General features: G+C 46.8%; 2 protein-coding genes across 5 annotated transcripts in view; one reads left to right on the forward strand and one right to left on the reverse strand.

Annotated features, from left to right (window-relative positions):
- The window catches only part of LOC149984268 (intermembrane lipid transfer protein VPS13B-like), a 9,848-nt gene extending 2,918 nt beyond the window's left edge, over positions 1-6,930 (forward strand). For 2 of the 4 annotated variants that reach the window (XM_090219454.1, XM_090219455.1), the window contains exons 3-6: positions 1,103-1,279; positions 3,186-3,288; positions 4,528-4,777; positions 5,256-6,930. In XM_090219454.1, coding sequence (XP_090075580.1) covers positions 1,103-1,279; positions 3,186-3,288; positions 4,528-4,777; positions 5,256-5,504 — 779 coding nt within the window. In that variant the 3' untranslated portion in view covers positions 5,505-6,930. Of the gene's footprint in view, positions 16-1,102; positions 1,280-3,185; positions 3,289-4,527; positions 4,778-5,255 lie in introns of all 4 variants that reach the window. The other 2 variants (XR_016491594.1, XM_090219459.1) reach the window with 2 other exon arrangements.
- Positions 6,931-10,384: 3,454 nt separating this feature from the next.
- The window catches only part of LOC149984269 (regulator of G protein signaling 22-like), an 83,341-nt gene continuing 78,922 nt past the window's right edge, over positions 10,385-14,803 (reverse strand). The window contains exon 28 of the mRNA XM_090230527.1: positions 10,385-11,427. Within this exon, the coding sequence (XP_090086653.1) occupies positions 11,300-11,427 (128 nt within the window). The 3' untranslated portion in view covers positions 10,385-11,299. The remainder of the gene's footprint in view (positions 11,428-14,803) is intronic.

Below are 14,803 nucleotides of genomic sequence, written 5' to 3' on the forward strand. Positions count from 1 at the left end.
GCATCAGTCTACTGGGTGGGTAGAGTATAGTCACTTAGCCAGTCACTCAGCCAGTCAGTCAGTCAGTTAGCCAGTCACTCCGCCAGACAGTCAGTCAGCCAGTCAGTCAGTCAGTTAGCCCGTTAGCCAGTTAGTCAGTCCCTTAGCCAGTCACTCAGTCAGTCAGTTAGCCAGACAGTCGGTCAGTTAGCCAGTCAGTCACTTAGCCAGTCACTCAGCCAGACAGACAGTCAGTTAGCTAGTCACTCAGCCAGTCACTCAGTTAGCCAGTCACTCAGCCAGACAGTCAGTAGGTACAGTGGAGACAGACAGTCAGTCAGTTAGCCAGTCACTCAGCCAGACAGACAGTAGGTACAGTGGAGACCAGCATGGTCCCAATAAACACCTAGGGTCTCTCTGTTTCAAAGACAGACAGTAGGTACAGTGGAGACCAGCATGGTCCCAATAAACAGGGTCTCTCTGTTTTAAAGACAGACAGTAGGTACTGTGGAGACCAGCATGGTCCCAATAAACAGGGTCTCTCTGTTTCAAAGACAGACAGTAGGTACTGTGGAGACCAGCATGGTCCCAGTAAACACCTAGGGTCTCTCTGTTTCAGAGACACGAGAGAAACAGCTACTTATGACAGGGGATATCTGGCTCCAAGGACCATGTTGTGATTGGTTGGGAGGTTAAATCCCTTAGTGGGACTGCTGTATCCACACTGTCAATCACAAACATTACTGGTATACAATATCCCTTTGATTTAGACCAGAACTTCAGGAACCAATAATACTGTAATACATGATACTCCGTTGTACTACATTACTCTGTTATAATACATGATACTCTGTTGTACTACATGACACTCTGTTGTACAACATGACACTCTGTTGTAATACGTGATACTCTGTTGTAATACGTGATACTCTGTTGTACTACATGACACTCTGTTGTACAACATGACACTCTGTTGTACTACATGACACTCTGTTGTACTACATGACACTCTGTTGTACAACATGACACTCTGTTGTAATACGTGACCCTCTGTTGTAATACAGGACACTCTGTTGTACTACGTGACCCTCTGTTGTAATACGTGATCCTCTGTTCTCTCCAGGAGCGATAGCTGGCATCGTGGACCAACCCATGCAGAACTTCCAGCGGGGTTCAGAGATGCAGAGTTCAGCAGGCAGCAAGGCCAAAGGGGTCATCTCTGGGGTGGGGAAAGGCATCGTGGGGGTCTTTACCAAACCTATTGGGGGCGCTGCAGAGCTGGTCTCGCAGACGGGATACGGTGGGTTCACACACTTCGCTGTTTATGTTTTTAAAACATTTTATTTGAGCTTTTATTTTACCACTGGCAGGTTAAAACTAAGAACAAATTCTTTATTTACGTCCCTGAGATCGTTTAGTAACACATCACTCACTGTTCAACAGTAGTGGACACACCTCCAGTCCACCCAACACAGTTTATTCAGGCCTGACACACCTCCAGTCCACCCAGCACAGTTTATTCAGGCCTGACACACCTCCAGGCCACCCAACACAGTTTATTCAGGCCTGACACACCTCCAGGCCACCCAACACAGTTTATTCAGGCCTGACACACCTCCAGTCCACCCAACACAGTTTATTCAGGCCTGACACACCTCCAGTCCACCCAACACAGTTTATTCAGGCCTGACACACCTCCAGTCCGCCCAACACAGTTTATTCAGGCCTGACACACCTCCAGTCCGCCCTGGAGGGTTTATTAACTGGGCCCTGGAGGGTTTATTAACTGGGCCCTGGAGGGTTTACTAACTGGGCCCTGGAGGGTTTATTAACTGGGCCCCCCTGGAGGGTTTATTAACTGGGCCCTGGAGGGTTTATTAACTGGGCCCCCTGGAGGGTTTACTAACTGGGCCCTGAAGGGTTTATTAACTGGGCCCCCTGGAGGGTTTATTAATTGGGCCCTGGAGGGTTTATTAACTGGGCCCCCTGGAGGGTTTACTAACTGGGCCCTGGAGGGTTTATTAACTGGGCCCCCTGGAGGGTTTATTAACTGGGCCCCTGGAGGGTTTATTAACTGGGCCCCCTGGAGGGTTTATTAACTGGGCCTTGGAGGGTTTTTTAACTGGGCCCCATGGAGGGTTTATTAACTGGGCCCTGGAGGGTTTATTAACTGGGCCCTGGAGGGTTTATTAACTGGGCCTTGGAGGGTTTTTTAACTGGGCCCCATGGAGGGTTTATTAACTGGGCCCTGGAGGGTTTATTAACTGGGCCCTGGAGGGTTTATTAACTGGGCCCTGGGGGGTTTATTAACTGGGCCCTGGAGAGCAGAGCTGCTGCTGACAGCCCCAATGATGTCACTGAGCTGGAGATCTGTTCTGGAGGAGTTGAGGGTTTATTAAAGACGGGGGGGAGTAGGGAGAGGAGGAAGGGGGAGGGAGGGAGGAAAGGAGAGGGGAGGAAGGGGTGAGGAGAGGGTGAGTTTTTGTGTTAGCCAGCACTAACAGCTCAGCGCGACAGAACATAAATCTTAAATTAAGTGAGCAGCTGTGTGTCAGAACCATGGGACCCTGGGGACTGATGCTAATCTAGCTCCCCTAGCTAGCTACACACATACCCACACTCTGTGTGTCAGAACCATGGTACCCCGGGGACTGATGCTAATCTAGCTCCCCTAGCTAGCTACACACATACCCACACTCTGTGTGTCAGAACCATGGGACCCCGGGGACTGATGCTAATCTAGCTCCCCTAGCTAGCTACACACATACCCACACTCTGTGTGTCAGAACCATGGGACCCCGGGGACTGATGCTAATCTAGCACCCCTAGCTAGCTACACACATACCCACACTCTGTGTGTGTGTATTTTGGAATGTACCCTAGGGCACACACGCATAAACACACTAAAACACAGTGAAAATGTTTTGATACACACACACACTGCTAGAGTACACACCCACAACACACAGGGCAGGAACACACACACACACACACGAACACACACACACACACAGGAACACACACACACAGGAACACACACACACACACACAGGAACACACACACACACAGGAACACACTCATCCTGTGGGTCTTGGAGACTGAGTAGGGGCTAGTCTACTGTACACTGAACCTTTCTGCTTTGATATACTCTGTGTGTGTGTGTGGTGTGGTGTGGTGTGTGTGTGTGTGTTGTTGTCCTGAGCAGGTATCCTTCATGGGGCTGGTCTCTGGCAGCTCCCCAAACAGCTGTACCTCCCAGCAGACCAGAAGTCAGCCCTCGCGCCCAACAGTCACGTCAAATATGTCTGGTAAGAACTGAACTCTGTAACACACACACACACACACCCACACACACACACACCACACACACACATATACACCCACCCACACACACACACACAGCCCCGGTCCCCAACAGTCACGTCAAATACGTCTGGTAAGAACTGAACTCTATAACACACACACACACACATATCTAGTGACTTAACATGTGTGGTAGTGTTTTTGAATAGGTACAACATATCTAGTGACTTAACATGTGTGGTAGTGTTTTTGAATAAGTACAACATATCTAGTGACTTAACATGTGTGGTAGTGTTTTTGAATAAGTACAACATATCTAGTGACTTAACATGTGTGGTAGTGTTTTTGAATAGGTACAACATATCTAGTGACTTAACATGTGTGATAGTGTTTGAATAGGTACAACATATCTAGTGACTTAACATGTGTGGTAGTGTTTGAATAGGTATAACATATCTAGTGACTTAACATGTGTGGTAGTGTTTGAATAGGTATAACATATCTAGTGACTTAACATGTGTGGTAGTGTTTTTGAATAGGTACAACATATCTAGTGACTTAACATGTGTGGTAGTGTTTTTGAATAAGTACAACATATCTAGTGACTTAACATGTGTGGTAGTGTTTTTGAATAAGTACAACATATCTAGTGACTTAACATGTGTGGTAGTGTTTTTGAATAGGTACAACATATCTAGTGACTTAACATGTGTGATAGTGTTTGAATAGGTACAACATATCTAGTGACTTAACATGTGTGGTAGTGTTTGAATAGGTATAACATATCTAGTGACTTAACATGTGTGGTAGTGTTTGAATAGGTATAACATATCTAGTGACTTAACATGTGTGGTAGTGTTTGAATAGGTACAACATATCTAGTGACTTAACATGTGTGATAGTGTTTGAATAGGTACAACATATCTAGTGATTTAACATGTGTGATAGTGTTTGAATAGGTACAACATATCTAGTGATTTAACATGTGTGGTAGTGTTTTTGAATAGGTACAACATATCTAGTGATTTAACATGTGTGGTAGTGTTTTTGAATAGGTACAACATATCTAGTGATTTAACATGTGTGATAGTGTTTTTGAATAGGTACAACATATCTAGTGACTTAACATGTGTGTATACATTTGTATGGACATACTGGTCACCTATGGTCATGTGGTCTAATGGGATCTTGTATATTCATCTGTCGGCTGACCTCTGTCTTCTCTTCCTCCCTCCACTCCCCAGGAAGATGCTCCAGTCCCTGGGTCGTCCAGAGGTTCACATGTCCCTGGAGGTGGTGATCGTGTCCGGGTCGGGTCAGGAGCATGCTGGGTGTCTGCTGCTGACAGGGGAGGTGGTGTTTGTGGTCAGTCTGTCTGAAGACACACAACAGCAGGCCTTCCCCATCACCGAGGTGGCCTGTCAACAAGACCCCCACGACCTGAGAGCGCTGACCCTCACGCTGCAGCAGCAGAGACTCACCAACGATGTAGAGGTAGGGGGGATGGGATGGTAGGGGTGAGGGGGGATGAGAGGTGGTGAGGGGGGTAGGAGAGGGTGAGGTAGGGGTGGTGGGATGGTAGGGGTGAGGTGAGGGATGGTAGGGGTGGTGAGGGTAGGGGGGGAGGGGAGGGTGAGGGAGGGTAGGGGTTGTGAGGGGAGGGGAGGGTGATCACTATATGGTCATTCAGCAGACGTGTTTATCCTTGGCCAACTACAGTGAACTAAAATATTCAGATTTCAGAACATGCAGGAAACATCACTAAACCTCTTCCTCTCTTTCTCTCCTCCCCCTTCCTCTATTTCTCTCCTTCCTCCTCCTTCCTCTCTTTCTCTCTTCCTCCCCCTTCCTCTCTTTCTCTCCTCCCCCCCTCTTACTCCCCCTTCCTCTCTTTCTCTCCTCCCCCCTCTTCCTCCCCCTTCCTCTATTTCTCTCCTCCCCCCCTCCTCCTCTCCCTCCCTCCCCCCCTCAGGGTGACAGTGGGAGGGAGTGGTTGTCAGAGCAGCAGTATGGTCGCCTGGTGGACTATGTGACTCGTGCGTCTGCGTTCCTCTCCCCGTCGGCCTCGTCCCTCCAGCAGGCTCCTCCCATCACCCCGGCCGAGCCTCCGCCCGCCGTCACCAAGACCTACCGTTACCTGGTCAGCCCCGCCCACGCCGCCGTCTTCGTCTCCAAGTTCACCATGGTCAAGAACAAGGCGCTGCGCATCGGCTTCCACTGACACACAGCTTTACAGAGACACACCTATACACACACACACACACACCTTTACAGAGACCCTGACACACACTCACACACACACACCTTTACAGAGACCCTGACACACACTCACACACACACACACTTTTACAGAGTCCCTGACACACACACCTTTACAGAGTCCCTGACACACACCTGTACAGACACACACACACCTGTTGTACTCTCTCTTTAGGTTGTACATCCACAAACTGCCTTTAAGGTGTAATGTCCTCTGTGCATTAAGAAACAGTTCCCCCTCTCATAGAACAAGGGAAGAGGGTTTTAGGTTGTACATCCACAAACTGCCTTTAAGGTTTAATGTCCTCTGTGCATTAAGAAACAGTTCCCCCTCTCATAGAACAAGGGAAGAGGGTTTCAACTGTGATTTACATCTCAATAAAACACCTGTGACAGTGAACACTAATGTCGAGGAGACTGGAGGGGCCACAGTACGTTCCAAATGCCACCCTAATCCCTATATAGTGCACTACTATAGACCAGGACCCACCCTAATCCCTATATAGTGCACTACTATAGACCCAGGACCCAATGCCACCCTAATCCCTATATAGTGCACTACTATAGACCCAGGAACCAATGCCACCCTAATCCCTACATAGTGCACTACTATAGACCAGGACCCAATGCCACCCTAATCCCTACATAGTGCACTACTATAGACCAGGACCCAATGCCACCCTAATCCCTACCAAGTGCACTACTTTAGCCCAGGCCCCATAGGCCCCTGTGTTGGGAATAGGTTGCCATCAGGTTGTTTCACTCGTTGTCATATTGTCCTTAACCGAGTGTCTCCGAGCTCTTTATTCCTGAGTAACTGAGCTGTTTAAAGCTCTTAATGCCGAGAGCCTCTCTGACCGGGTCGCGGTGTCGGTGGCGAACATGTCGGACGAGTCGGACGAACGCTCAGGAATATAGAAATGGTCCATATCCAGGCTGTCCACCAAAATATGATTGTGGGATTTGTTGCTTTTCAGTGTTTTTTTGTTTTTGTTTTCTAGAAGACGTTTAAACATCTAATCGTTTAGTTCTGTGTATTTTAAGTTCATGCCCAAGATCATTACCTTGTTATAAATTCTGTTCAAACACAGCTTTATGGAATATATAAAACAGTTTTTGTACTCTAATGCTTTTTGATGGTCTGGCTCAGGTGTCCAACCCCATTCCACGGAGGGCCGAGTGTCTGAAGGGGTTTCTCCCTCCTCCCCTTTGTACTTGATTGATGAATTAAAGGTCACTAATTAGTCAAGAACTCACCCTCACCTGGTTGTCTAGGTCTTAACTGAAAGGAAGAACCTAAAACCTGCAGACGCCAGGCCCTCCGTGGAACGAGCTGGACCCCCACCTACATGGATAATATGTTGTATTAAATGACATTCTAATAAAAATATTGAAGTTGTGATGTCACGTGGTTCCCTCGAACAATAATACCTGATCAGGTTATTAAAGTTAGTCGATCTACTACGGATTGTTCAGGGTTGGATAGCCAGCCAATAGGAGGGGACATTAGGGCTCAGTATTATCCTGACTAGGCAACTAGGAGGAGATATTAGGGCTCAGTATTATCCTGACTAGGAGGAGACATTAGGGCTCAGTATTATCCTGACTAGGAGGAGACATTAGGGCTCCATATTATCCTGACTAGGAGGAGACATTAGGGCTCAGTATTATCCTGACTAGGAGGAGACATTAGGGCTCAGTATTATCCTGACTAGGAGGAGACATTAGGGCTCAGTATTATCCTGACTAGGAGGAGACATTAGGGCTCAGTATTATCCTGACTAGGAGGAGACATTAGGGCTCAGTATTATCCTGACTAGGCCACTAGGAGGAGACATTAGGGCTCAGTATTATCCTGACTAGGAGGAGACATTAGGGCTCAGTATTATCCTGACTAGGAGGAGACATTAGGGCTCAGTATTATCCTGACTAGGCCACTAGGAGGAGACATTAGGGCTCAGTATTATCCTGACTAGGAGGAGACATTAGGGCTCAGTATTATCCTGACTAGGAGGAGACATTAGGGCTCAGTATTATCCTGACTAGGCCAATAAGAGGGGACATTAGGGCTCAGTATTATCCTGACTAGGAGGAGACATTAGGGCTCAGTATTATCCTGACTAGGCCACTAGGAGGAGACATTAGGCCTCAGTATTATCCTGACTAGGAGGAGACATTAGGGCTCAGTATTATCCTGACTAGGAGGAGACATTATGGCTCAGTATTATCCTGACTAGGAGGAGACATTAGGGCTCAGTATTATCCTGACTAGGCCACTAGGAGGAGACATTAGGGCTCAGTATTATCCTGACTAGGAGGATACATTAGGGCTCAGTATTATCCTGACTAGGAGGAGACATTAGGGCTCAGTATTATCCTGACTAGGAGGAGACATTAGGGCTCAGTATTATCCTGACTAGGCCACTAGGAGGAGACATTAGGGCTCAGTATTATCCTGACTAGGAGGTGACATTAGGGCTCACTATTATCCTGACTAGGAGGAGACATTAGGGCTCGGTATTATCCTGACTAGGCCACTAGGAGGAGACATTAGGGCTCAGTATTATCCTGACTAGGAGGAGACATTAGGGCTCAATATTATCCTGACTAGGAGGAGACATTAGGGCTCAGTATTATCCTGACTAGGAGGAGACATTAGGGCTCAGTATTAACCTGACAAGGAGGAGACATTAGGGCTCAGTATTATCCTGACTAGGAGGAGACGTTAGGGCTCAGCATTATCCTGACTAGGCCAATAGGAGGAGACATTAGGGCTCAGTATTATCCTGACTAGGAGGACACATTAGGGCTCAGTATTATCCTGACTAGGAGGACACATTAGGGCTCAGTATTATCCTGACTAGGAGGAGACATTAGGGCTCAGTATTATCCTGACTAGGCCACTAGGAGGAGACATTAGGGCTCAGTATTATCCTGACTAGGAGGAGACATTAGGGCTCAGTATTATCCTGACTAGGAGGAGACATTATGGCTCAGTATTATCCTGACTAGGAGGAGATATTAGGGCTCAGTATTATCCTGACTAGGAGGAGACATTAGGGCTCAGTATTATCCTGACTAGGCCACTAGGAGGAGACATTAGGGCTCAGTATTATCCTGACTAGGAGGAGACATTAGGGCTCAGTATTATCCTGACTAGGAGGAGACATTAGGGCTCAGTATTATCCTGACTAGGAGGAGACATTAGGGCTCAGTATTATCCTGACTAGGCCACTAGGAGGAGACATTAGGGCTCAGTATTATCCTGACTAGGAGGAGACATTAGGGCTCAGTATTATCCTGACTAGGAGGAGACATTAGGGCTCAGTATTATCCTGACTAGGAGGAGACATTAGGGCTCAGTATTATCCTGACTAGGAGGAGACATTAGGGCTCAGTATTATCCTGACTAGGAGGAGACATTAGGGCTCAGTATTATCCTGACTAGGAGGAGACATTAGGGCTCAGTATTATCCTGACTAGGCCACTAGGAGGAGACATTAGGGCTCAGTATTATCCTGACTAGGAGGAGACATTAGGGCTCAGTATTATCCTGACTAGGAGGAGACATTAGGGCTCAGTATTATCCTGACTAGGAGGAGACATTAGGGCTCAGTATTATCCTGACTAGGAGGAGACATTAGGGCTCAGTATTATCCTGACTAGGAGGAGACATTAGGGCTCAGTATTATCCTGACTAGGAGGAGACATTAGGGCTCAGTATTATCCTGACTAGGAGGAGACATTAGGGCTCAGTATTATCCTGACTAGGAGGAGACATTAGGGCTCAGTATTATCCTGACTAGGAGGAGACATTAGGGCTCAGTATTATCCTGACTAGGAGGAGACATTAGGGCTCAGTATTATCCTGACTAGGAGGAGACATTAGGGCTCAGTATTATCCTGACTAGGAGGACACATTAGGGCTCAGTATTATCCTGACTAGGAGGAGACATTAGGGCTCAGTATTATCCTGACTAGGAGGAGACATTAGGGCTCAGTATTATCCTGACTAGGAGGACACATTAGGGCTCAGTATTATCCTGACTAGGAGGAGACATTAGGGCTCAGTATTATCCTGACTAGGAGGAGACATTAGGGCTCAGTATTATCCTGACTAGGAGGACACATTAGGGCTCAGTATTATCCTGACTAGGAGGAGACATTAGGGCTCTAGGAGGAGACAACATGTTGTTGATTCATCTAATTTCTGATTCATCTCTGTGTTGACCCGTCTGTCTGCCACTGGGCGCGTTTGACAAGTCTGATATAACTCATTGGTCACTGCCTTTCAAAGTGTGTTGCATTATGGGGAAATAAATTGTCAGACTTGAGCCTCCATGTCGACTGCGTGAACTTTACAACAACCACGTGATCGAAGGTCATGACGTTGACTGCAACGTTTCTGCAGTTGCTCCTCACCAACTAGCAGACATCGCCTGCATTGTGGGAGGAGACTATTTGTCAACCAATCACGTGATTTTACTTGACCCATGAGAACAGGACCAAAGAGGTGACTAAACAGAAAGCAGCTTTGCAGCAATTCATTTATACAGTGGATATGTACAAGTTACATTTTATTTAACCTTTATTTAACTTGGCAAGTCAGTTAAAGAACAAATTCTTATTTTCAATGCCGTCCTAGGAACAGTGGGTTAACTGGTCTAGGAACAGTGGGTTAACTGTCATGTTCAGGGGCAGAACGACAGATTTGTACCTTGTCAGCTCGGGGGATTTGAACTTGCAACCTTCCGGTTACTAGCCCAACGCTCTAACCACCCTGCCGCCGTAAATGTGATATTTGAGTCTCTCTCTTCCCAGTACAAATGTAGGCTACACACATTTACAGTGATATGGGGATAGAGACATTTATTTCTACAAACAATCAACTTTTCTGAAAAATGTCGACATTGCCATGTTGGAAAGTCACGTGAGTATCAGACTTAACGCTGAAACAGATGCACCTTCCCAGAATTCATTTCTCCACGATCGTCTGCAGACGGTTTGCTTCAGGCTTACCACTCAAACAAGCCCATTGTCTGTCCTGGGGGAGACGTTGGAGCTCTGCTGGGCCTGGTGTTGGCTCTGTCCTGGGGGAGACGATAGAGCTCTGCTGGGCCTGATGTTGGCTTGGGGAGACGATAGAGCTCTGCTGGGCCTGGTGTTGGCTGGGGGAGACGTTAGAGCTCTGTTGGGCCTGGTGTTGGCTCTGTCCTGGGGGAGACGTTAGAGCTCTGCTGGGCCTGGTGTTGGCTGGGGGAGACGTTAGAGCTCTGTTGGGCCTGGTGTTGGCTGGGGGAGACGTTAGAGCTCTGTTGGGCCTGGTGTAGGCTCTGTCCTGGGGGAGCCGTTAGAGCTCTGCTGGGCCTGGTGTTGGCTCTGTCCTGGGGGAGACATTAGAGTTCTGCTGGGCCTGGTGTTGGCCGGGGGAGCCGATAGAGCTCTGCTGGGCCTGTTGTTGGCTCTGTCCTGGGGGAAACGATAGAACTCTGCTGGGCCTGGTGTTGGCTCTGTCCTGGGGGAGACGATAGAGCTCTGCTGGGTCTGGTGTTGGCTCTGTCCTGGGGGAGACGATAGAGCTCTGCTGGGTCTGGTGTTGGCTCTGTCCTGGGGGAGACGTTAGAGCTCTGCTGGGTCTGGTGTTGGCTCTGTCCTGGGGGAGACGATAGAGCTCTGCTGGGTCTGGTGTTGGCTCTGTCCTGGGGGAGACGTTAGAGCTCTGCTGGGTCTGGTGTTGGCTCTGTCCTGGGGGAGACGTTAGAGCTCTGCTGGGTCTGGTGTTGGCTCTGTCCTGGGGGAGACGTTAGAACTCTGCTGGGTCTGGTGTTGGCTCTGTCGGGAGTGTCTGCTGCCCTTTGACTTCCGACTGTGGGCAGAGGACGAGTCTGGAGGACAAGAGAGGAGGAGAGTAGACTTATTGTTGTGTACGTTAAGCGCCGTCAGTCAAACTACAGGTGTGATTTTACAATGTGAGGACAGACAGCGCTGACTGACTCTTCAATGTGAGGACAGACAGCGCTGACTGACTCTTCAATGTGAGGACAGACAGCGCTGACTGACTCTTCAATGTGAGGACAGACAGCGCTGACTGACTCTTCAATGTGAGGACAGACAGCGCTGACTGACTCTTCAATGTGAGGACAGACAGCGCTGACTGACTCTTCAATGTGAGGACAGACAGCGCTGACTGACTCTTCAATGTGAGGACAGACAGCGCTGACTGACTCTTCAATGTGAGGACAGACAGCGCTGACTGACTCTTCAATGTGAGGACAGACAGCGCTGACTGAATCTTCCCCTCCTACAGAAACACTTCTGAACCAGGAGCAGAGCCCTGGCTAGCTTTCCGTTGTGAATCACGAGATTTGTCTCAAAGCTCCACATACAGATGGTCCATGTTTCTATGTAGACAGGAGGTCCATGTTTCTATGTAGACAGAAGGTCCATGTTTCTATGTAGACAGAAGGTCAATGTTTCTATGTAGACAGAAGGTCCACGTTTCTATGTAGACAGAAGGTCAATGTTTCTATGTAGACAGAAGGTCCACGTTTCTATGTAGACAGAAGGTCCATGTTTCTATGTAGACAGAAGGTCCACGTTTCTATGTAGACAGAAGGTCCATGTTTCTATGCAGACAGGAGGTCCATATGTAGACAGAAGGTCCATGTTTCTATGTAGACAGAAGGTCCATGTTTCTATGTAGACAGGTCTGAGATCATTACTACAGCCACAAGGTCTTAGATCATTACTACAGCCACAAGGTCTGAGATGGATACAGCTAACGGACAAACTACCGCGCATTAACAACAGACACACTGGGGAACCTGTGTAGTGCTGTAGAGATCCATCTGTTAATGGGCCATAGCTGTACTATACTGTAGAGAGGACCAGACTGTAATATACTGTAGAGAGGACCAGACTGTACTATACTGTAGAGAGGACCAGACTGTAATATACTGTAGAGAGGACCAGACTGTAATATACTGTAGAGAGGACCAGACTGTACTGTAATATACTGTAGAGAGGACCAGACTGTAATATACTGTAGAGAGGACCAGACTGTAATATACTGTAGAGAGAACCAGACTGTAATATAATGTAGAGAGGACCAGACTGTAATATACTGTAGAGAGGACCAGACTGTACTATACTGTAGAGAGGACCAGACTGTAATATACTGTAGAGAGGACCAGACTGTAATATACTGTAGAGAGGACCAGACTGTAATATACTGTAGAGAGGACCAGACTGTAATATACTGTAGAGAGGACCAGACTGTAATATACTGTAGAGAGGACCAGACTGTAATATACTGTAGAGAGGACCAGACTGTACTGTAATATATTGTAGAGAGGACCAGACTGTACTATACTGTAGAGAGGACCAGACTGTAATATACTGTAGAGAGGACCAGACTGTAATATACTGTAGAGAGGACCAGACTGCAATATACTGTAGAGAGGACCAGACTGTAATATACTGTAGAGAGGACCAGACTGTAATATACTGTAGAGAGGACCAGACTGTAATATACTGTAGAGAGGACCAGACTGTAATATACTGTAGAGAGGACCAGACTGTACTATACTGTAGAGAGGACCAGACTGTAATATACTGTAGAGAGGACCAGACTGTAATATACTGTAGAGAGGACCAGACTGTAATATACTGTAGAGAGGACCAGACTGTAATATACTGTAGAGAGGACCAGACTGTAATATACTGTAGAGAGGACCAGACTGTAATATACTGTAGAGAGGACCAGACTGTAATATACTGTAGAGAGGACCAGACTGTAATATACTGTAGAGAGGACCAGACTGTAATATACTGTAGAGAGGACCAGACTGTAATATACTGTAGAGAGGACCAGACTGTAATATACTGTAGAGAGGACCAGACTGTAATATACTGTAGAGAGGACCAGACTGTAATATACTGTAGAGAGGACCAGACTGTAATATACTGTAGAGAGGACCAGACTGTAATATACTGTAGAGAGGACCAGACTGTAATATACTGTAGAGAGGACCAGACTGTACTATACTGTAGAGAGGACCAGACTGTAATATACTGTAGAGAGGACCAGACTGTAATATACTGTAGAGAGGACCAGACTGTAATATACTGTAGAGAGGACCAGACTGTAATATACTGTAGAGAGGACCAGACTGTAATATACTGTAGAGAGGACCAGACTGTAATATACTGTAGAGAGGACCAGACTGTAATATATTGTAGAGAGGACCAGACTGTAATATACTGTAGAGAGGACCAGACTGTACTATACTGTAGAGAGGACCAGACTGTAATATACTGTAGAGAGGACCAGACTGTAATATATTGTAGAGAGGACCAGACTGTAATATACTGTAGAGAGGACCAGACTGTACTATACTGTAGAGAGGACCAGACTGTAATATACTGTAGAGAGGACCAGACTGTAATATACTGTAGAGAGGACCAGACTGTAATATACTGTAGAGAGGACCAGACTGTAATATACTGTAGAGAGGACCAGACTGTAATATACTGTAGAGAGGACCAGACTGTAATATACTGTAGAGAGGACCAGACTGTAATATACTGTAGAGAGGACCAGACTGTAATATACTGTAGAGAGGACCAGACTGTACTATACTGTAGAGAGGACCAGACTGTAATATACTGTAGAGAGGACCAGACTGTAATATACTGTAGAGAGGACCAGACTGTAATATACTGTAGAGAGGACCAGACTGTAATATACTGTAGAGAGGGCCAGACTGTAATATACTGTAGAGAGGACCAGACTGTAATATACTGTAGAGAGGACCAGACTGTAATATACTGTAGAGAGGACCAGACTGTAATATACTGCAGAGAGGACCAGACTGTAATATACTGTAGAGAGGACCAGACTGTAATATACTGTAGAGAGGACCAGACTGTAATATACTGCAGAGAGAACCAGACTGTAATATACTGTAGAGAGGACCAGACTGTAATATACTGTAGAGAGGACCAGACTGTAATATACTGTAGAGAGGACCAGACTGTAATATACTGTAGAGAGGACCAGACTGTAATATACTGTAGAGAGGACCAGACTGTAATATACTGTAGAGAGGACCAGACTGTAATATACTGTAGAGAGGACCAGACTGTAATATACTGTAGAGAGGACCAGACTGTAATATACTGTAGAGAGGACCAGACTGTACTATACTGTAGAGAGGACCAGACTGTAATATACTGTAGAGAGGACCAGACTGTACTATA

This window comes from Oncorhynchus mykiss, chromosome 3 (genome assembly GCF_057628025.1).
Source record: "Oncorhynchus mykiss isolate SJ-2025 chromosome 3, ASM5762802v1, whole genome shotgun sequence".
NCBI lineage: Eukaryota > Metazoa > Chordata > Actinopteri > Salmoniformes > Salmonidae > Oncorhynchus > Oncorhynchus mykiss.